This window comes from Cyrtonyx montezumae, unplaced genomic scaffold, assembly GCF_038088225.1.
Source record: "Cyrtonyx montezumae isolate F1298 unplaced genomic scaffold, pur_monq_1.0 scaffold_0, whole genome shotgun sequence".
Lineage (NCBI taxonomy): Eukaryota > Metazoa > Chordata > Aves > Galliformes > Odontophoridae > Cyrtonyx > Cyrtonyx montezumae.
Genome location: NW_027071824.1, coordinates 26,540,582 through 26,564,057, shown reverse-complemented (window position 1 = coordinate 26,564,057; position 23,476 = coordinate 26,540,582). Strand labels below are relative to the sequence as shown.

At 42.7% G+C, this 23,476-nt stretch overlaps 1 protein-coding gene across 2 annotated transcripts in view; it reads right to left on the bottom strand.

The window, feature by feature from the left end:
* Positions 1-5,232: 5,232 nt before the first annotated feature.
* Positions 5,233-23,476, bottom strand: part of TRIM67 (tripartite motif containing 67) — a 30,449-nt gene continuing 12,205 nt past the window's right edge. Inside the window, exons 5-10 of one of the 2 annotated variants that reach the window (XM_065736439.1) lie at positions 21,761-21,920; positions 15,084-15,229; positions 12,565-12,703; positions 11,124-11,427; positions 5,667-5,829; positions 5,233-5,298 (exon numbers count right to left, since the gene is read on the bottom strand). In XM_065736439.1, the coding sequence (XP_065592511.1) occupies positions 5,233-5,298; positions 5,667-5,829; positions 11,124-11,427; positions 12,565-12,703; positions 15,084-15,229; positions 21,761-21,920 (978 nt within the window). The remainder of the gene's footprint in view (positions 5,299-5,666; positions 5,830-11,123; positions 11,428-12,564; positions 12,704-15,083; positions 15,230-21,760; positions 21,921-23,476) is intronic. The other variant, XM_065736450.1, reaches the window with a different exon arrangement.

Here is a 23,476-nt window from a genome sequence, read left to right as displayed (position 1 = left end):
TAATATCTTCTCACCATGCTACCTAGAAGGTCAGTGTTTTTATTGACAGCATTTGAGGGAGGTGGTATCAGAAATCGTGATGAAAGGATGCGACCTGGATCCGTAAGTATTTGTATCTATCTTCTGATTTAAGGAAAAATGCTAGGAATCTTCCAATTAGCAGTGGAAAAAAAGGTCATATTCTGCTTGTATTTGCTTCCAATAACAAATACAACAGAAGGGGAAAACATTGCTGAGTACCTATTGCAGTCAGCACACATCTGTCTCCTGTATTGTGCAAAGCTGCAGAAGCCCCACACACCTAGTTTGTGTGGCTTGCATATGGGCTTCTGCACATAAGGAGGCTCAGTGCTTCTTATCCATGTTGGGTTTGTGCTTCAAGCTGCTGCCCCAACCATCTGCACGCGTGCAGCGTTCAGTAGTACTGGACAGAGGCCTCACCAGAAATGTTGTCAGTAAAAACTACGAGCAGCTCACTTCAAAGAAAAAGGAAAAACAAAACAAAACCAAAAATGAAAAGTTAAGATGATTTTCCATCTTTGTTAATTTTCGGTGACAAGTGCCTTTTACATTTGTGATGCTTTCGATTTGTTGCAGTAAACTGTTGTTGGACTTGTAACTGAAATCTCCCTTGCAAAGCTGAGCTAGCCAAGATACATGGGCTTTCATATTGTTTCGCCTGGTTCAAAGGTTAATTGTTTCCTAGGCTATTTAAGCAGAATGCTACAAAGCTGGTAAAGCCTGAGATTAGGTTTAACAACTCTATTTCCTTGTTCCCTTTGTGAACAAAAGATGTACTCATTGGCTGCAGAAAGCTGCTGTCCACAGGTTGCTGTGCTCTTCATCCCTTCCAACAGGGACAGGTCATCTCATTTGTGGTCCAGAGTGCACCACTGCATTGGCAGTCACAAACTGTTTTTCATGGGGTGGTAGCGACAGCTTAGCCTTGACCTTCTCACTCTTACCTCTTTTATAAGCATTATAGTGTAAGAAAGGAGGAAAAAAACTGCATATCACGTTTCTTTTTGCTCTAGAACAACTAGGAAAGTAGAGGACTGGGTGCTCTCTGCCATCTTTACTAATTACACCTCGAAAGAAAAGAAAACAGACTTTTACAGCACTAGGACAGAATTCTATCACCAGCCAGGAACAAACTACAGCAATACACTGTCATGGCTTTATTTACAACACAATGGAACACTATGCATATGATAAATTACACTTTATATTTTTTCCTCTTAAATTCTGATATATGTGTCTCAACTGTATGGCAAGAATGGGACGTGACAGAGCTGTTTGCCTGTCTTCTTTGTTTTACAAGCCAGATGCTTTCCAAATTCAAGATACATCACAGTTTCCTATCGTCCTCACTGACATTTATTTCACAGTGCACGCTTTTCAACCTCAGAAGAGGTAAGGGAGCGTCACCTAGGCCTGTGCTTATATTGATGTAACCTCTCAGTAAAAGATCTTTGGGAGGGGTTTTTTTTTAAGTTGATGAGGGAGATGCAAGTGTAGGAAATGGTGTAGCACTGCACACCTTGGGAGTCTGACAATACCCCGATAGCACAGCTTTTCTATTTGGTCCCACTGAACTTGACAGGGAAATTTGCAGAGGAAAGAGCCAGGACGAAGGTTCACAAAGGATGATGTTTAGGTTCACATGAATAGATAAAAAGTAAGCATCCCTTGTTGCTCTGCAGGGCAGAACGTTTGCCTGCTGTACATATTTAGACGGATGCAGATGCTCCAACTGACATATTCAGAACTCAAGCTTCATTGTGCTTATTAGAGGAGAACTCTTTTTCTTTTTTAAACACTGGGTTTACAGGTGCCTTGCATGGACTCTGGGATGACATTCATCCCAGTGCAGAGGCTCTGCTCTCCTGTTTAACAAGGATTGGCCTGTGCTCCAGGAGCAGATGTGTCTCATGAAAGGCAACTCTGTGCTTACCCGGGTTCCTGGGAAGCAGTCTGGATAATAAGCAACACAATTTCTGCAAGGACCGTACTACTAAAGGCTGAGTCCCTTCCAAAGAAGAGATCTGGAGGAAACAGAAGCTAGCAAAAGCAATGCTGTATGTGAAGAACATGCAGACAGTTGGGCTTATAACCAAATGGGAGAGTTAACTTGCAGAGAAACAAGGTATCTCCAGCCTGAGCAGAGAGGTGAAAGTAAGCGCCCCTCCTCTTCCTACCCAATGCTATTCTGCAAAAGTGAAGTTCTGCTCTGGTCTATGTTCAGATGGCTTTCGCAGCCATCTGGATGCTCTGCATAAATACATGTAGAGTAATGAGTTTCCTAGCAGAATTCTAAATACTTAAGCATTTAATTCTGTTACACTTCCAAAATTGATCCAGCTAAAGCCATGAGACTACGCTCTTTGGGGGTTACTTGGTTTATTGCTATGGATGTGCCAAATCCAAGTCCTTGAATGTGTACACAACCAACATATAACCCACTTTGTTTAGATTCAGACCTAGTCTTACCAATGCAGAATACCTACTTCTAACTGTTATATTTGCATCTCCACTAGGTCACAGAGAGCACATAATGGCAGTTAGTCTGTACCTCACTTGTACGGGTGTTAGAATAACAAATGAGCTTCTCTGCGCATCTGAAGTATGTCCCCACCTACTGTCTGTATTTCCATTAGAACTGAGTAACCTGTATCACTTGCTGCATTTTCCCCTAGGAACCTATACCAAAGCATCTAACCAAAACCAAGTACTGCAAACACTTCTAAAACCCATTCTGAATTAATTTTAAACATCTGGCAGTGGTTGAAGAGTGGAAAAACCTAAATTCATTTGAATTTCCTTCACAGAAGTTGGGAGTAAAGACAAAGGTTCAGTCCCAACACCTGGTTGCTTTTAATACTAAAAGTGAAAGTGGAGCATTTTCTGTATTAAAATTATCACAGGATGTTTCCCAATATAAAAATCTGTGTGCAGCCTATGTACAGTATTCCCACACACTGCTCTGACTGGCAATACTCAAAGCCGACGCTGTGACTGCAGCTCTTGTGTTCACTGAAGACAGGTTTACAGTGAGCACGCTCAGGAAGAAATCTGGGGTCCAGGAGCATTTGAGCTGAGGTAGGTGAATGCAGACCCACTAAATTAGAAAACCCTGCTCAAGTTCACATGGCATTAAATGAAACTGAAAATTAAAACACAGTTGGTCTCCGCTATCCTTTAAGAAATGAAGATGAGTGTAGCACAGTTATGTCTAAAAGTTCACTAATACAATCCACTTCAGACTGAAGGAAGTGTGATATAGTTGCTTTCCCACTTAACAGCTAAGGTTACATTTTCCTGTTGTTGGTCTTCTTTCCTATTTCAGTCTTGACATTACTGAAAGCGTACTGCTGTTCTGCAGGAGAGGTGGCCATGAGATATCAACTGGGTACAGGCACTGGTGGCAGGGCTGTGATTCACACCTGTGAAATCTCCTGTACCTACTGCAGATTGGGTTGCCTTTCCCTCCCTTGCAGTGGTTGCAAGGGGGATGCTGCCAGCGAGGTGCTGGCTGCTTTGTCACCCTCAAGTGCCAGGAACTAAACGTGCATCTGCAGCTGGCTGCCCTGAGGGAGGCCTGGGATGGCAATCCTGTTGCCTTAGGGTAACACGAGGCAGTAAGTTGGGTTGGTGTTAGAATACACATATTTCAGGCTTCATAACTACTTGGCTGAAAACAATATGCATGTGTGTATACGTATGCTTGGAAAGGAAAATCTGTATAAGAAGCATTAAACAAAGGATGCAGCACATCACTAGGATGTAAGAGTTGATGCTTTTCTTGTTTGACATCACAACACTTGTGTGGGATTGGAATGACAAAGCTCAGGATGTCACGAGCTCACGCAGCCTGCTGCATCTTGTTCTTATGCACCGTATACACACAGTTGCACACGTTAACTTGTTTCAGAGGAAAAGAAACACATGCACAAAACAATGTGTTTTCAGACATGAGCACGCAGGTGGAAGTGCTGTTCTGAGCTGGGAACTTCTGTGGTGGTCAGACTCACGTAGTCATGGACAGCACCTGACACAGCCTCTTGCTTTCATGAGAGATGCAAGACACAGCCAAATCTCACAACAGATTTAAGTCCCATTCCAGAAAAAATCTTAAGAATTGATTTAGCATTAATTCCATAAATCTCTCCTGTGCAAACACTTGATGAAGATCAAGACATTAGTTACACGACCCTAATCTAATAGAAAATTAAGGCTTTTGATCTCAAAGCTACATTGGAACTACAGCTGCCTAGGACTTACTAGGATCAAGGCTGGGAAGCAGCATTTCTCTATGTGGGATACTTCACATGTACCATATTTAAATAAATCTCTTATCAATTAAATTCAGAGATCTCTCTCTTGCTTCATTTTCCAAGAGTTGTGCTGATAATCACGATTAGATCTTCTCTACGATTAGTCCCCACAGTCACAGTTTAGTAAGAGAGGTGAACAATTACCAGGAATATTTTTCTCTCTGTTTTTCATATCTGAATTCTGCACATACCACGCTGTAAGCTCAAATATACACAACTATTGCACAACAGCATTTGGAAACCGTTCTTATTCTTGTTGAAGATAAGTGCAAGTTCTGCCACTGAATTAGAGGGGACTGTGATTCAGAGCTTATTGTAGTCTGGAGCCAGAAGGAACAGTTAAGTGTCATATGAGCCCCTGGATGAAACAGAGAACAGAATCTTGCCCGTGAATTCTTTAACTGAGCACACAGCTTCTGCTTCAGCTGCCAGAACACATGCTGTCTTCAATTAAGGACTGCAGGCAGCAAAGGAATCCCATTCACCAAAAGGGAAATTGTTTCAAACAGCCATTGTTCCCCAGTACTAGTCTTGCCTGTGTTTTCCAGTACCAATAATACCTTTTGAGCACAAATCCAGCCACGAGAGAGAAAATAAAATCATTTAACTTCTCATAAATATATACATGTGTATGCGTGTGTGAGCACATGTATGCAGTGCAGTGCAGATATGCTCAGGTACACTGTAGTCCAGTGCCAGTTCTGTGGGTATGCTTGCTATGGCTTGTTAAACTACAGATGGAGTGGGCTAGCTGTAACCAGCGGGGTGCTCAGTGAGCAACACGATGTAGAACATTCCACGTTAGGGAAGAGAGTGCTTTTTCACTGACTTACTGAAACGTGCCAAATCACACTGAGACAGCTTACAGAATCCAGCACAGGGTCAGGCAGGAGCATCATTAGTTGCTGGGCAACTTTGGCTGCTTTACACATTGGGGCACCTCCAGTCCTGTGCGCAGTGTCACCTGCGCAAAGAGGAAAAAACACTGACTATCAAAACTGGTACAACGCCAGCAGAAGGCACCTGTGAAGGCCCAAAGTAAATGACAGTGGAGGGGCTGTGGAGATTCAGATCCAGGCTTAAGTTATATATTTATGGGATGATATTGACCCTCTGAAATTGCTCTGTGCTGAGCACCTCTGTGAGGCAAAACAGAAGGCTGAATTCAGTTTTCAAGAAAGCGTTAGTAGCCTGGCTGTCAGTCTGAGAGGGAAAGAGCCAGTATCCACACTGACTACCTGCCTATGACACTATCAGTCACAGCAGAAGCGGCCAGGGTTACACATCCCCCTTCTGAACAGAGTAGGTTGCACTGAACTACAGAACACTTACCTGAACATTGCGATTGAGGCTTAGTGCAGGCATGAAGACACCTTCTACGTTTTCAAAAGCTGGAGGCCCTTGCTGCTGCCCATTTATGTAGAAAGTCAGGTTGTGCTTATTTAGATCCAGGAGGACACCAACGGTGGCACCTTTAGAAACTCCTCCTTCAGTCCTAAGGCACAAATGCACACAAAGGGGTTTAGTGAAGGCAGAGTGCTGCTCCACTGCTGTTCTCTCAAGGACTTGCAGCCTCACAAACCAAGGGGAGAATGGAGCAGCACAGCACAGCACTTATCCCCACTGCACTTTGACTGCAACCTTGCCACACCATTACCCAAACACAAGTACCATGTTCATCAAAGCTTAAAAGCATAACAAAAATGAGGTCTATCTCTTCTCCAGTTGTAAGCTAAGAGGTGAAAATGGTGCCCAGATCCCCTAGGTTGACAAGAAATGTGCAGGTGAGCGAATCAGTTCATTACTGAGGGTGCAAGGCAGGACTTCTGGAGGCACAGCTCCTGAGAGTGCCCCTGCTGTACAGCAGTGATGCACAGCAGGGAATGCGAAAGCAGAAAGTGTCCTTGGCACTCATTTGAATCACTCTACCTGCTGGCAGCTAGAAACCCAATTTACCAGGGACTGGGGAACCTGCACAGGTCCACAGGCACTGGTTTGGCGGAGGAAGGGAAAGTGAGGCTGGCTAGGGACAAGTGCTCAAAGAGCTGGGGTACAGCTATTAACATTGGTGCTGTCAGGAGCAGCTGCTGAGAGCTACCACGGTGTCAGAGCTTGCCAGGGCAGACCCAGCCATTACATGCATGAACGATTTGACATTAACGCACTTTGATTTGGGGGTTAGTCAAATCCAATATTGCTTTAAAGAGCGTTGAACAAGAAATCTGCTACATATGCAGATTAGCCACAGGCACCACTGCTTTGCTAATGTCACAGGGGCTCTGCGATGGATTTACAGCCTGACACAATTTGTTCAGGCTAAATCAGATTTCAAGTCATTTGCATTAGGAAAGGAAGTGACTGCCTTCTGTACCACAGGCTGCCCTTGGGCACTTGAAATTCACAAGATAAACGAAGTTTTAACATAAGATTTATCAAAAGGGTTGGCATACATCAAGAAAAAAATTAAAATACAGCTGGAAACGTGATGGAGGGTAAGAAATTTTCTTCGTGTCCACTAGGTGTCACAAGCAGGTTTCCTTTAGACTAAATGTGGCATATGCTGTTTCCTCTAGAGGTGAGAGGAGCTTCATCCATGACAGTGATGGCAACAGGGGGCTGATGTCTCTATTTAAAGCTCCTCAAACAATAATGAAATAGTTGAGAATCACCAGTCAGGTTCTCATATATGTTAGATTTATAACTATGCAATTCTTAGCTCCCTTATATTTATTTCTGGTACTGTAAGTGTTAATATGCTTGTCTCTGAGCTCCTCTCCAAAACTGTAAACATATCATTTTCCAGCAAAAGTTAAGACACTTTCCCATCCTCAGTATTTTAGTATCTAGGATGTTTGTATTAAATGCACTCAATCATAAAATTCATAATGGTACTGTGGGAAGTGGCAGCACCACAATCCAGAATATCTACAACTGGGTTACGTTGTTTTTTAATCTGATGGAGAACAGCTCTGATTATAGTGCACCATGTTTTATATCCTGCAGTGTTTTAAAATAGATTTTATGACATCTTTCTAAATGGCATCGATTCTCTCAGGGAAACAGAAACGGCAACTTTGCCTCTTTGAGATGATGATGCTCTTTCCTATATAATAAACTTAATTTGCTTCTAGTGGGCTAATTAGCCGTGCACTACACGGTGACATTGAGTGACTTCTCTGCAGCCTGCAGGGAATGCCATGCTGGAGAAGAGCTGCTTCTGGTGGGACACACGGCCCAGCCTGTGTCAGCACACCCAAGAGCTGAGTCTTTACTGCAGTGCCTTTTAAAGCTGTTTAATGGTCGTTATGCTACAGGCTCCTGACAGCCTGCAGGCTGTGTAAAAGGAAAGGACAGCCACCTGCTACAATGTCTCCACAGTGATGATCCATTTTTGAAGACACACACCACTCTTTCATTACTCCAATTAAATTCCAGTTCTCATACATCTTTTCACGCAGTCCAACGAACATTCATCTCTGTGCACAAGGCTCAGTACTGACTGTGCTATTGTGTGTAAGGCTGGAAGGTCTGAATACAGATACACCGATGTGGCTACCCTGAAAAGTGCAACTGACTGTTGCAGTAGGGTCTCACATCCTCAGGATGGTTTCAGCAGCATTCTGGACAGCCTGCAAAACTGGGCTGAAACAGCTTGAGGAATTAAGAACAGCAGTAAGCTTCACTACTACTGAAAAATCAACCTTAATGTATGAACACTGTTTAATATGCTGAAGAATTAGTTTAACTCTGCACTAACAGCATTTATATTGTGAACTTTGCAGGAACGTATCAGCTTTGCCACATCTACTGTCAAGAACAGTCTTTTTCAGTCAATTGAAACATTTTAATTCAATGGAAACTTGGCCTTGAGACCTCTAAAGTTTGTGAGAAGACTGTCTACAAGCAGGAAGCTTAAAGATTAGCTCTAGATTTTGACTTTCCACATCTTCCAGCATAAAACATAAAACATTTCAGTGCAATTTCCATCACTTTCTTCATGCAACAATGCAGCAGCTAGCATATTGCCTACAGCACAAGACACTCCTTCCTTCAGAAACATTATGAGGAACAAGTACTGCCACGAATGCCTCTAAGCAATGGGAACACGTCTCTGGTGTGAGTTTATTATTTCCAGGAACAACAAAGCTTAAAGGTGCCTCACAGAGCTATGTCCCTGAGCTGTCTCCTGAACTGATGTTTGCTCAACCTATTTTCAAAGGTCTCTCTGGGTTTGATAGCATTAAATTCATGCCTTTCTTTCTAGCACTGCTGAAGACAAGCCCAGCCTATCAGTTTTTAAGGATGTAGACAGATCCCATCGTGCATGTTGTGAGCGAAAAGAACAGGAAAGTGCTCTAAACTTGGTAGGCCTCATGCATAGGTCTTTCAAGCTTCACCTCAGCTTATCCCTGAAGCTAGTCATTTATTTATCACTCTAATTTCAAGCAGATTTGAATGGGTGAAATGATTACTAAGATATAGCCTCCAGTACAGGAGCATCTGAGAGGCTAAAAGCTGGCAATAAATTTTCTTTGGACTGCAACAGTGTGCTATCATGCCCTTGTCTCCAGTGGGAAAATGATGAGGCAGCAACAACTGTTTTCACAAGACTACCACAGCTAACGAGTTAAAAAACTGACCTACTTGACTGTGACAGTTAAAAATATAATGCTTAGACCTAATTTCATTGAAGCGCATGTGATTCCATGAGACTACATGCCCTTTGTCAGTGTGCTTCACTTGAAAGAATATTCCAGTGGTCTGCCCATTCCTTAGATGTGCCTGCAAAATCTTTGTGTTTTCCCTGGTAAAAAGAGGGAAGCTGTTGTCAACAGAATGTACTTTGTTCTCCTGTTTAAGTGGGATGATTGGAAATTCAAAGTATTTCCATTGTTTGTGCTTCTCAGAAGGAAAGCTTTTGCTTGGCTCTTGTGTTGCCTGTGGGAAGGAGCACGCCTGTGACCAAATCCATAAAATAGGTTTCTGGGACAGCAGCACACACAGTGTTTGCCAGCTTTTTTCCAGAAAGCATAAGCTGTTTCACAGAGCATTAAAATTAACACAGCTTAACATTACTTCCACCCTAAATCAAATCAAATCTAGATATTAAAGGAACAAAGAACCTTTGGACATATTTATTATTTTGATGTTATTTTACTCTATGTTTACTTAGAACATGACCTAAGGCCTGTGGGACAATGAAAATATTCACCTTCACTTCAGATAGCTTTGGATCCAGCTACAAGGTTCTTCTGCCTGTCTGTAACAAAACCAAACTGCTTCAAACAAAAATTACACCCACTTAAAACACAAATATGTTTTAGAGTATGAATGACTACTCAACAGAAGACATTACAAGCAATTTTAGGATGCCATAAATGCTGGCATGAACTTCTCTCTCCAAGGAGATAACACTAGCATTTGAGTATTTTAAAAAACACTACAAGCCTCCCTTTTAATTATGTGATATAACAGAAAAAACATCTGAGCTCATGAGTATGGAAGACTTGCTGGGACTGACAAAGGAGAACTAAACCGAAACTGATTCCCACTCTGCTGAAGACCTGCTGTATAGTCTTGGTCAGTCACTTTGTACATCTGCCTTCCATCATAGTAGAGTAGGTATACTGCAGGTATTATACACCGTTACACAAAATACACATGGGATTTAGGATCCTAAATCTCAGCCTTCAGCTGAGATTTTCTCAAGGGCCTCAGCCCCTGTAACACACAGCTGACCTCCAACTAGGGCCTGACCCTCTCCCTTGGGGCACCAAGAGAAAGCAGTGCATTCCTGCATTGGTAGTACCCCATGGGGCTGATGCAAAACTGATCTTATCTCCTCTATATGGGGCAGCATCCTGTCAAAGAAAACACAATCAGCACTCTGCAGAGTTAGCTACTGCAAGTGCTGACATAGTGGCATGGCTCTTAGCACAACGCCAAATGGATGCTAACATGCAATGTCCCTGAGGGATTCAGCCCTAGAGCCAGCTTCAGCTACATCCTTCCCCACCATTCTGCTGCACAGAGCACACAGATCTTCTTTTTCAGTCAAGAGAGAAAATGGGATTTGGTAATGATTGTTCAGGGACATCCTCAAATCATCCTCTGTCAGTGTTGGTTGTACTGGTTAAGACACCTTTCAAAGGTTTTGAGTACAGTGACTTGATCGAGGGAAGCTGTCACTTTGCCCTCACAGCCCTTTGAGTCCAAATCATGCTCAGTGTGGCCTACAGAGTGGCAGTTAGTCAGATTTCAGGACTCACAATCAACAGCTACATTTTGGACAAGCAATGACAAGTGAGTTTGCCTAACAACCCTGCAACCAAAATTCTTCCTAAGGAAGAGAATGGATCACCTTTCTCCTTGCACTCCTCTAGCAGTGAAATAAATCCTGCACCCTTGACCTCATGGCACCCCTATCTACCGATGTTGCAGGTGGGACATGCAACCATGGGTTTAAACAAAGCAGGAGAGATTCAGGCTATATCTCAGGAAAAATCTGTTAAGAAAGGATAATATACACAAATACAGATTGCTAGGGGAGAAGATGCCATAGCTGTCTCTGGTGATTTTTACGAACAGGTGATGCAGAGTTCTGTTAAGAATAAAATAACTCTATTTGGCAAGGAAATGGACTTTGGCTTACTGAGATCCCTTCTTCTGATGACAAGCAACAAAAGCAATCAGTAAGGAGAAAAACATGCAGGCTTACTGAGATCCCTTCTTCTGATGACAAGCAACAAAAGCAATCAGTAAGGAGAAAAACATGCAGACATTGCTTACCGGTTGGTGTGAGAATTGCAGTGCATGAACCAGCTGCGGTTGTTGTCAACATACATGGCCCACGCCTTGTCATCCTTGCCTAGCATCATGTCCTTGACGACATTAATCCTGGCAATGCCAAAGGCTGGATCGGGATGGTTGTCGTACCGGTCCACGTGCAGTTCCCAGTAATGTACACCCTTGGAGAAGGCGGCTGTGCCAAGGACAACGCGATCATCATAACTGCTGCAGGTGGCAGTCTGGTTGTCATTCGACAGCACAATGTCCCTGTGAGCCGAGGAGGGGTCGAAAGTGAACCATGCCACTGTGCGAGGGAAAAGGAGAGGCAGGATTACAGCAGAGTGGGCTGCAACCACCCATCAGCCACTTTACTTTCACTAGGAGGATGAGACTGGGACTTCCTAAAGGCCACATCACACTCTCAAATAACAAGGATGCTCCTCCTCATTAAAAAAGGCAGTTACACAAGATTGCTTTGCACTGTGACCCAGCTCAGAGTGAGTGAGAGTGGAAGAGTGCTTCATGCAACCTGCATAGCCTAGTGTTACCTGAAAGGCACTTTTCAGTCCATCTGTCTTAAAGGTGCTATGAAGTGTAAATTACTCTTGCTTTACGACATCTGCTCCTGCATCTTTGAGTGTAGGATACTAAGGGCGGTGACTTCCTGTTCTCACACAGTAGCAAGAAAGTCATTGAGGAGACAAAGGCTTCTCCATAACGTAGAAGTCATTTACAGATGTGAATTAGTTCAGGATTGCTTGTAGTAGAAATGGAGGACCAACGTGTCCACGGTGGTTAGGACCGATTTCATCAGTTTATCAAAGGTGGGAAAAAGAAATCCAACCAGAAAAAGCTCTTAAAGTATAAAAATTTTATACTGTCCTATTTTGGCAACACAGCATAAAAGTGCATGTGAGGACAGCATGTACTTCCCAATTCATTACGGTATCATTACTGAAGATGAACTTGTGTAATGCCCGTATGGATGTCAACTATAATTACAGAGGAACAAGCATGAATTCCCATCTCTGTCTTATCAAACCTTGCTGTGAAATTGAAGCAGTAGTGAGGAAAGAAATAAATTCCAAGGATTTATTGAGAAGTGGAGACGGTGTGGAATACAAATACCCAGTGCATAATAGCCTCTATATGCTAAAACAAATAAAAAACCTTAATAAGACCCCAAAAGTAAAACTGCACTTATTTGAAACCTGAAGTGTTCCAACAATGGAAAATCCCCAAAGGTGTAAAGAAATGGACAACCTGATTGTTATCATTGGAGGATTTAGGGCTAGGTTTTTCCCTCAGAAATGGCAGGCTTAGGGCAGCCCAAGCACACTACGCCAGCCAACAGAATACACCCACAGCTGTGAGTGGTTTTGGCTCTGACACATGGCAGCATCAGTCACCTGTGTGGGGTTGGATTCGCCGTCAAACTCACCATCTGATGTCTGTAAAATAACTGTCTTGCTGTATGGACCAACTCCTGATGAGTTAAAAGCTTTGACTCTTGCATTATAGGTGCTGTTGAAATGAAGGCCATCAATAGTGCAGAGAGTTTCCTTGCCAACATATACTTCCTAAACAAACAAACAAACAAAACTGTTCTTGTGTGCCTCATGAACACATCAAGACTTGTAACCATAAATCACAAGTAAATAGCCTATAATGGCTTCAGAGAACACAGTTCGTGCTGTTATAACATGAACAGCTACAAAATTGGAAACATCAAGTAAGGTCAGCACGGGAGACACTAAAGTGAAGATAAAGCTGGAAAGGTACAGCAGTAAAGGGAACAAATATAGAAAGTTTTTTTTTTCCTATTTTCCTAAACATCTGATCCTGTGAAATCCATAGATTTGTGATAGGAAAGGTTGTAAAGAGTTGAAGGCTGTGAGTAAGCAGAGCTCTCAGCCCCCAGGTCAATTAAGACATTGAAGTGCATGTCTAGGAACAGTCCTGCTGATTAGAGCTCCCTGATTGGGACGTGAAGTGAATTGAGCGTGTGATCAAGTAGGGCATGTGCTTGTCTGCCTTGCTGTCATGGTGGCTGCTACATTAACAAAATCTCTTGAGCCATCCTATGATCTTCCATGGTTAGAAAGAATTTTAACAGAACAGTTTTTATCTCTGCATTATAAAATATGCTGCCTGTGCAATAGCACCTCTAGGACAATTCTCACATTTTCTAATCCATATGTTATTTTCACTGCTGTTTTACCACAGTTTTACCGTTGCTGGCATTTATTCACAATGCTCTCCTTTACTTGCAAACAAAAGATATTCTTTAAATCCACTCATCAAGTATTGATAAAGTGCACTCAGATATATAAACCTTCGGGAAAATGGTCAGAAAACTCTCACTGAAATGGCATTTCTGAGAAGCCTGTAGTTTTTCTATCCTTCTATGTGTAAAGTGTTCCACTGGGAAACTGCAACTCTTGAGCTTTAAGGATTGAGATTGTTTTGTACCCTTTCAATACAAAATCTTAAACAGGCAGCACTAGCAGTCCTAAAGCTTATGCTAGTTATAAAGCCCTGCACACAAAAGGACCAAGGTTCATTCACCCCCTGGCGAATGAACCCCCTGGACATTTAAAACCTGAAATCTTGTTTATTCACAAGTATTTATTTAGATGTGAATAATACTTGAAATGTTTTATCCAAGACACTGGAATGTGCCACATGTCAGCCCAAACACCTCATTCATTATGCCTCTCTTACCTACTGACTGCGTGAGCAGCTCCTGAACAAGGAAAGCTTTTCACATCTTCAGTGGAAGAGGCCAGCCTCTTCAAACACATGCCAAATGGTTCTTGGACCATCGAGAAATTCCAGAAACACTGTGTACTTTTCAAATACCATACTAACATTGCTGTTTTTTTTTTCTAATGAGGGGCATCCAAATGAGGTGTCTCTGCTGGCAGTGGATGTAGCACACTGGCAACCAAGGTAGGTAAGGCAGGCCAGCTCCAGGCCACTTTCAGCTTTAGTAACCTTCAAGGCTCCAGTGGGAAGCCAGTTTACAGCTCCCAGACAGATCTCATCCCATGCTTTGGCATGATTTTCCATTTGTGAAGAGAGCAGATGTGCTCTGCAGTAATGATTTCAAGGCACTAGCCTCTAGGGATGGCACTGGCTTAGCATGGTCTTGAAGTAACAGAAGGATGCACAACAGCAGTGTCACAGCACTGCAGACCACTGCTTCCAGCAGGACATGGCTGGCAGAAAGCTGCTTGAATTACTTCTGTGGTTTGTTTATTGGGATGAAGAGGGAAGGGGTGGGAGACTGAAAGCGTTCCAGTATGCTGGATGTCTGCTTATGCCTCACTTAGGCATAAGCAAGCAATTGTGGGATCACCCTGGAGCTCTGGGAGAATGGCATTTGGGATGTCCTCTCGTATTTACCAAAGCCACCGCAGCATACCTGAGGAACTTCCAGCCCTGTCTCATACCCTTCCAGAGAAAATATTTAGAAAACCTGTCTTTTTTTTTTTTTTTTTAAATGCAGGATGTCAGTTGCATTTCCAGACCAAGAATCTCATCTGTCAGAAGGGGCTGCTATGGACAGGCAAGAGGAGGGGCTTCAAAGAAATCTTTGATACCTGGCATGAACCACTTTCAGCTCTTCTAGGCTGGTATGGGATTTCCTGTAAGGGTGTTCTCCAGGAAGGATAAACAGTAGATATGGTAGTGACCTGAAATTCTGTCTTTCACATCTACAAGGCCTCTTTGCCAGTACCCCAGGAAAAATTTCAGCCTAGTTTCCTAACCAAGCTGAGACTCCTTCTAATGACACAAAACCAAGGCTTTCTACACCCATGCAATGGAAGCAGGGATGCTTTGATAAATTATATCTTCTCTGATCCCTCTCACCTCCTCCTCAGACACAAATAAATCTGTTTCCTGAAGAAACTTATACACAAAGAAACACAAAGAAATGCTGAACGAAATTCTCACTCGGAATTGGCCACCATCTCCATCGTCAAGTTCCAGGATATAACCCTCCACTGGGTTGTGGCTCAAAGGTGGCATCCTCCAGGCCAACGTCACACTGTTGTTTCTGGTACAACACTTCTCCAGTTGCAGTAGTGGGACAGGTGGCACTGTAACAGGAACTGAGTACAGATTAGTGTAGTTCTGTCCTAGCCCCTTGGTCTCTACTGGGAGTAGGACCACAACCACCTGCTTCTTTCCCCCCACAGGGAGTCACTGTTAGTGGGGAATCATAGAAGAGTTTGAGTTGGAAGAGACATTTGACCTAGTCCAATGCTCAAAGAGAGCCCTTGAAACAAAATCCAGTAAAAAAAAAATACATAAAATGTCATTTGATTGAAATGCGTAAATTAGAACATATTTGGAAATAGTTCCAGTTGTAATGTTTTTCTAACTCTCAAAATTAAGGAGGCAAAAGGAACATTTGCGTCACAGGAGACTGCTTATAGCTCTGTCCTTTCAGAAATTACAGCTGCAACATTACCTACGGACATGTTTTTTTACTGACTGGACCAAGAAAAGCAGCAAGAGACTGCTGAGAAGCATTTAATAAATACAAGTAAACAGAGTGTAAAATTCAGCCATGCCTCTGTGAGGAATGAGACTTCCACCACACCTTCTCTACCATGCACACCTAAACCCTCACTGTTCACCCCTTGCTGGAAATTGTAACAAGAAATTTCCATCTCTTGGGGAGATTTGGCACGTGTCTTGTGCACCACTGAAATCACCCAGGATAAGTGGGATATACATGATGTACAAGCCTTGCCTGATCTACTGCCCAAGGCTGAATGTCAGTGCTAGGATCATTTCTTCAGAGCTGCATGGCGTCTTGCAGGAAGCTGAGTGCCCTGAGCATTCTCTGGCTGAGCTCTTATCTATGTCAATTTGCTCTTCTTTTATATACTCCACTTGGAGCCTCTAGTTTATTTTCCTCCTCTGCCTGCATGAGAGCTAAGCCCTTGAGCTGTTCCTTTCGTCCCATTTAACCTATGAGGATAAAAAAAGAACTGTTCACGCTTCATGCAAACAAACACTCTGCAGGAAAATGGGGAAAATGTCCCTTACTGTGTCAGGGGTCTAATGCTTCACCCCCACTTTGGAAGTGGCACAAAAGTCGACATCCCCCTTGAGATAAACAATACAGAAGCTACCCACTGGCATTACCCATCACTGCAGAGAACTCAGGTGGTTAGTAGCCCATCTTGTTGCTTTTTCTTGGCGTTCAAGAATGATTGAGAGGGTATAATAACTAAAGATCTGCTTGTTTTTTATGTATGAAAAGCTCAGATTTTTCTTTGGAAGGCAGTATTTCTGGAGAGGTAACAGAAATGTGGCATTATGGGAACCAAAAAACAGGGCAATGGATTCAGAGGTAAAGGCATTTTTAAATGGTTAGCTAGCCAGCTAATCCTCTCAGGCAGCACTGGCTGGGTCCCTCCAACTTCTGAGTCTCCCTCTGGCAGAACTAGATGAAAAACTCATTTCTGAAGCATACGAAGTACAAAACCACCAAAACTCTTGAGCTGTACAGCCACTCAGGGGTCCAAGAATAAGAAACTCCCACAGAGCAGGTGTCCAGCTTTCCTGGATTAGGCTTGTCATGCTTGCCCTCCTGTCTCCCTCCTGGAGCAGCTGGACACAGATTGGCAGAGATTGACCCTGACCTCAGACTTCTGCCGTGAGGAAAGAGGGTGAATTCTTGTGAAAGTCATAGGAAAGTACAGAAAGAGTCGAATAACTGGGACGGCTGGGATACACTTCAGAGTGAAAAGCCATGGGACAGCACTAAGACAAGACAAATATAGGTTAACTACCAGAAAAAAAGAAGATTCAGACGTTAAATAACAGCACTGTCCCATTTCTTTATCAACTTAAAAGTCCCCTAGAGAGTTTTTGAAGGAAAAGATTAAAAATATAAAGGGAGAAATGATACTGCATTGACATAGCAAGACCTATTAATGAGTTTGAATAATGTCCTACTATTTTAAAAGTGCTTCATGCAGGTCATGCTTAGCTAAAAAATGTGATACCAATGCCTCTTGTCAACCCGATGGTTTAAAAAATACACGGCTCAATGCACGATGAAGTTGATCTCACTTCAGAGTAGGGTTGCTCTAAGATGTTGTTACTTGTCATCTTGACAAAGCAAGTTGTGCAGTGATTCCCTCTACCTTCCCAGACTGATTTTTAAAGAAGTGAATGCAGTGGGAGAATGGGACCCTCAGAAGCGTGAAACCTTTGATATCTTCCAAAACTGCATCTTGGTCAGGGAACACCCTGAGTCACTGATGTAACAAGAGCACTACAAACAGTGTCATAGAGAGAGAAGGAAAGACCAGTGGCAAAGACCTATGTTTGTGATGCAGAACAGGCAGACCCAGAGATGAAGCCTAGCATGAAGCATTACCATTTTCTTATCAGCAACTAGTGGCTGGAGAAGCAGAGAGGCTTTGCTGCAGATGTGTCTGGGGAATCTTCAGGGACTGATATGCAGAAGAAGGAAAGAATCATTCCTGACGAGTATACGAGTGACTGCTCAGAGGTGGTGCAGAAAATCAATGGGTAGTAACATTCCTTCCTATGTTGCATCTAATCTCCCTTCTTCAACAAATTGAGATTGCACAGCAATTCCAGCTGTTTGAACAAAACAAATGTGGAACACATTATTTGCTTTTGTTTATAGCTTTAACTGAGAAAATGCATTGTACACAATGAGCCACTCATTGAAGAAAGAAGAATTATGTGCCAAGGCACTCAGGAAAAGCAAGAGAGGGAAAAGCACTCAGACAGAGGAAAGAGATCTCGGAAAACTCAGCACATCAGCAAAGAGTAGAGCTGTTCATGTATTTCAGCAGGTCAGCCTGTCTGGGGACTGTGGGATTCTTACCAAAGAGCAGTCAGCGAGACACTTTGGTCAATCTGATTGCTTGAGCACCTCTTCTGCATCTACCACATTTCTGGTCCCTGCACATCTAAGTTGGTACTGAATTGCTTTTTGTTTTTGTAAAAAATAAAAACCAAACACTCCCTGATCTTTATTCACTGAGATTGGCTTTAGATGCGGGCTTACAAAGTCCACCAGTGAGGTACATGAACAAGTCATCAGAGCAAACCTAATGTGATTTGTTCTCATTTTCATTCTTCTTTGTTTAACGCAGTGAATCAATGTTTACTTACAAGCAAGCTTTCATTCTAAATGACCCATGCAAGCTCACTGAGGTTGAATGAGGCCAGAGTTTGAAAAAAAATCTAGAAATTCAGTCATGCACTAAGCGTCGATAACAGCATTACCGACCTTGGGTCACAAAGCATTTGTCATGAAACATCCTGCAGCTGGGAAAGCCGCACTGACCCTGTTATATTCAGCTCTCCCCAAATTCCCTTTCTCTGATCTTTGTAATGCACCTACTCTTGTCAGATCAATTTGTACAGTGAGTTAGTAATTCTCCCTTCACTACCAAGCATTTGGCAGAGTGATGACTTGCAGGTGCACTGAGATCGAGGTAGGTAAGACTGGAGAAGGAGGAGCAGAGGTAAAAGGCAGACAGATTTTCAGAGTGTGAAGCTGGAGGCTTAGAAGTCTCAGTGATTCTACTGCAACACCAGCTCTTCTCACAGTAAAGTGATTCTCCTAGTGGGTCTGAGTGCTCAACTACTCCAACACTTACTTTGTATTACCTGTATTTTGAGATGCAAGACCACTGTGCATAGGAATATCACACAACATCAGTTGATGTCCATAAGGATTCCCACTGAGGTAAATTTTAGAAACAAAAATGCCAACATGCCAGACTGAGTAATTAAGATACAAACAGATTTCTAGTCATAAACTTGAAAATATAACTACATCTGTATACACTAAAATATCCTTGGTACTTATGGATGTCAGCTCTGGACTAGTTGATGGCTTGTGTTACTTAGGCATGCAGAGGCACAAAGGGAAATAACACAGTTCCTTATTCATCCACAGAAATGGTGCCCAGGATAAACGACACCAAGATGTGCCAGATGACATCAAGCTCTGTGGTGTGTCTGAGGGATGGGATGCCACCCAGGGGGACCAGGGCCTTGACAGCCTACAACAGTGGGCCCAGGAGGTTCAACAAATCCAAGAGTAAGACCTGTGTCACAGCAACTGCCACTACCAATACAAGCTAGGTGATGAAAGGCTGGAACACAGTCCTGCAAAAAGGATGTGAAGGTACTGGTGGATGGCAAACCAGACATGAGCCAGCAATGTGTCCTCACAGCCCAGAAAGCCAACCATATTCTGGGCTGCATCAAAAGAACCATGGCCAGCAGGGTGAGGGAGATCCTGCCATTCTACTCTGTGCTGGTGAGACCTCATCTGGAATACTGCATCCAAATGTGGACCTGTTGGAGCACATCCAGAGGAGGGCCACAAAAATGATCCAAGAGAGGGAACACCTCTCCTATGAAGACAGGCTGAGGGACCTGGGGCTGTTCAGCCTGGAGAAGGGAAGGCTCCAGGGAGATATTTTAGCAGCTTTTCAGTATCTAAAGGAGGGTTATAAGAAAGAAGGGGACAAACTCTTTAGCAGTGTCTGCTGTGATAAGACAAGGGGAAATAGTTTTAAACTAAACAAGGGGAGGTTTAGATTGTATATAAGGAAGAAGGGTTTTTTTTACAATAAGGGTAGTAAGGCACTGGAACAGGTTGAGAAGAGAGGGGTGGGAGCCCCATCCTTGAAGATATTCTAGGTCAGGATGGAGGGGGCTCTGAGCAACCTGACCTACTCATTGCGGGGGAGCTGAACTAGATGACTTTTAAAGATCCTTTCCAACTCAAATTATTCTGTGCTTCTATGATTCTATAAATGGCATTTCCACTGCCATTTGCAGTATCTGCAGCCAGGCCTGGCCTTCATGTGCACCAGCTGGTGACAAAGCTGATGGGACACAAATTGTACTCCCTGGCCAATGCCAAGATAGCCCCAGGAAAAGCCCTTCCTCAGGATTAACTCTTAAAGTGACACTGGGGAGCAGTACTCAAGCTAGTCTGTAACCTCTATGCACATTTGAGCAGAAGCAGTCCACTCCTGTCCTCTGCGTCTCAGGCTATGTCTAGCTCAGTGCCAGAGCTTAACTGAGATTGTACATCTAATGGGGATGTCAACAGACTGTAGTATCTCTCATAGAGCTCCAGTGAATCTGGCTCAATTAAAATCTCTAAGTCCTCCAGCTTACTGACAGATGAACATCCAAAAGCCAAATACCTAAGCTGCTCTCACCTCAAGTGACCTGTGGTTAAATAGCAACTTAAATAGATAGTTTAGCTAAATTCTTTATATGTTTGGGAGGAAGAGTGGTGGAAGATTAGTATTAAATATATTTAAATAAATATGGACAGCATTAGATATGAACTGATTTAAACAGGTAAATGCAGAGAATATTTGGAGAAGTTTCATCAGTAAGACTCTCTCTTGTCAGTTTTGTTGGCTGTTGGCATTTCAGAGGAGTAGATCTCAGACAGTTTTCTTTCAGACCAATTTCTTTAGCATAGGCTGTTTCTGCTGAGGTACAAGCCACTCCTAGTGAGCAGAAGGTGGCCTTTAACCGTTTACCCACTGTTTCTCCACACGTTCACCTGCCAAGCAATCTACCCTAATTACTTGAGTCTCATGGGTCCTGAATTAGACCCAGAGAGAACAGATAAACTGAGCAGAAAAACTTACACTTATTTAAACAACAACAAAAACAACAACAAAAAAAAATCAACAAAACCAACAAACAAAACACCACATCCAACATCACAACATGAACATCCTTAACAGCCTCTACATGAGCGCTCATTAACAGCCTCTACTCCATCATCTACTTGTACAACTAAGGCTTGAATCATCACAGAGTGAAGATCATGGCATGATTCCTGGGGATCACAATGGGCTTAACATTCAGATAGTCTGTGTATCTCTTTAATCTGCTCTGTATAAACCAAGTATGCTACAAGCATATGATTGTTAATATATATATTTTTTTGCCCATGGCATCTGCTGTTTATCAGCTTCTGCTTTTAAATAATTTCCTTAAACTCCTTTCCCTTTGCATGGTTCTGGTTCCATCCTCTTGGGATGATTCTGACACCTGGAATCAGGGAACAGTGCAGCTATTGGACTACCTTCCCTCTGCAACTCTCTGCCTCCCAGTTTTATTTTACTTTTAATCACAACACAGTTTTCAGCCATGGGTTTATAGGGTTTATTTCCCTATTCTACCATATGTGTGCTGAGAGGAGTATTTACTATTTACTACTGTTTCTGTCAAATGTGGTGACTAGTATTTTGATTAGCTCTGTTCAACCTAGAATGCTGTAGCATGGTATAAAGTTTCACGCAGCTAACTTCTTAATCATCAAAGCTAACAGATGGTCCTACTCTGAAGAATTCATTTTTTCAAATATTTAACTGCCCCAGCATCAGTGTCTGACTTTGTCTAGGTCACTTCATGGAAGGTGAGTGTGCCATTCTAAGAAACACCTGAATTTGCTTGAAAACTTTTTAAAACTACCCAGCAATTTCAAGCCATTCCTATTTCCTTCCCTTGCATGTCCCCTTCTTCCCAGCACAATGTCAACACATGCATGAAAAACAGAAAGAAAAAAAATCACAAAAGCTCACCCCTACATTTCATCTGGATAAAATCCAGCTGGTGAATGGCTTGCAATAAAGGTTCACTATCCAGCGTCAGGTCAAACTCAGCAGACACTTTTGGCTCCAAGGCTCCTTTGACCCACTGTTCCTGAGATACCTGGACACGCTTGATTAAAGCATCTGAAATCTGAAAGAGACCATCAGACACATGATGAAACTGCAGACACAGCAGCATGTCAGAAGACATGAGAAGTGAGAGAATGGGTGTGAGATCCAGCACAAGAAGAACAGGAATACAACAGCATGAGAGCTGAGACAGGATCCTGTATTTCGGAGGGGAGTTCCATTTGTGTTATATCCTTCGGTCTCCTCCTTTCAAAAAATGTTCTAATCTTAGCATAGGAAAATAAAAACTGCATTTGTAAAGGCCATTATGATCATTATATATTGCATCTCGGAATGTTTCATGCACTTCAGAACTCTATTCTCTGTGCTGTACTCTATGGTTTTGTTCTCCTGTTCAAACAGCAGTTGCACAAAGAGAAGCTGACATGTCAGAGGGTCTTTCCACTTAGCAGAGATGATTCTGTTGAAAGGAATAAGAAAATTAAATGGGAAAGAAGATGTGTGGTTCTCTCAGAGAGGGAGATAAGTTGTCAGATTTCCTAAGAAAATAAACGGACTCGCTATCATTACATCAAAACACAGTTTCTGTTTAAATCTTTGTTCTAGCTCAGCCTATAGACACTTAAGCCACAAGTCAGAATAAGATGATCACAACGTCCTCTGTAAGTGAGATTTTGTCTCCGCAGACATCAATAAACTGAACTGTCCTTGAGCTCATACGGGTACCTGGAATCCTTCAGAGTGATGTTCTTGTCAATCACAGAGAGCAGAATTTTTCTGGACAGGCCAGAGTGAGTTTTCCTTTTTTTCAGGAGTTCAGACATTCTTCCTCACTACAGTCACTGGAAGACCCTTCTGTCTGGGCTCCTGCACCAGCAGCTCCCAGCCACTCTGTGCATTAAGAAGAGCCTTCCCACAACCCTGGAATCACTGACAGGGTTGTTGAATCTCTTGGCTGTGTTTCAATATCCTGGCTGCAGGAGCAGTTGCTCTCAGTAATGCAGTACTTCAGTGTTTGCTGGTTACCTTGAAATCATTATTAGATAAATCAGAAACACATGTAAAAAAGTACATTTTTTATATAAAGGTGTGCGCTGAGAATGAAGACACAAGGGTTATAGGAAAGGACAGCTGAGTGGTAAACAAAGCATCTGAAGTACCTAAGCATGTTAGTAAGACCTAAAGGTTGCATTTGTCCCAGAGTATCAAACTGACAGCCTGCTAAAATGCTGTGTAGTCTCCGGGATTAATATACACCACACATTCCTAACTCTTGTTTGAGACCAGACACGATAGTAACAATCAATCTGGAGTGCTAATGGGTTTACGTTGGCTAATTCTCATCCTATTTTTTAGGGATACTGTGAGAGGTCTCACATTCATGCATTCACATGTGTGTGTCATGCCCTGTTTGGCTGACAACCACACACAGACCATTTTGTTTGGAATCATTTCTTCTTAGGCAGTAAATAAGGCAATAAAACTAATACAGCAAAATAATGTTTAAGGAAAATAGTTAATAAAATGTGACTAGTTAGGCCAAGTAATTGACCGGATAATGAAATGTGTATTTTTTCCTCATCAGTTGACCCTTTAATGACTTGCCCCATCTTCTCC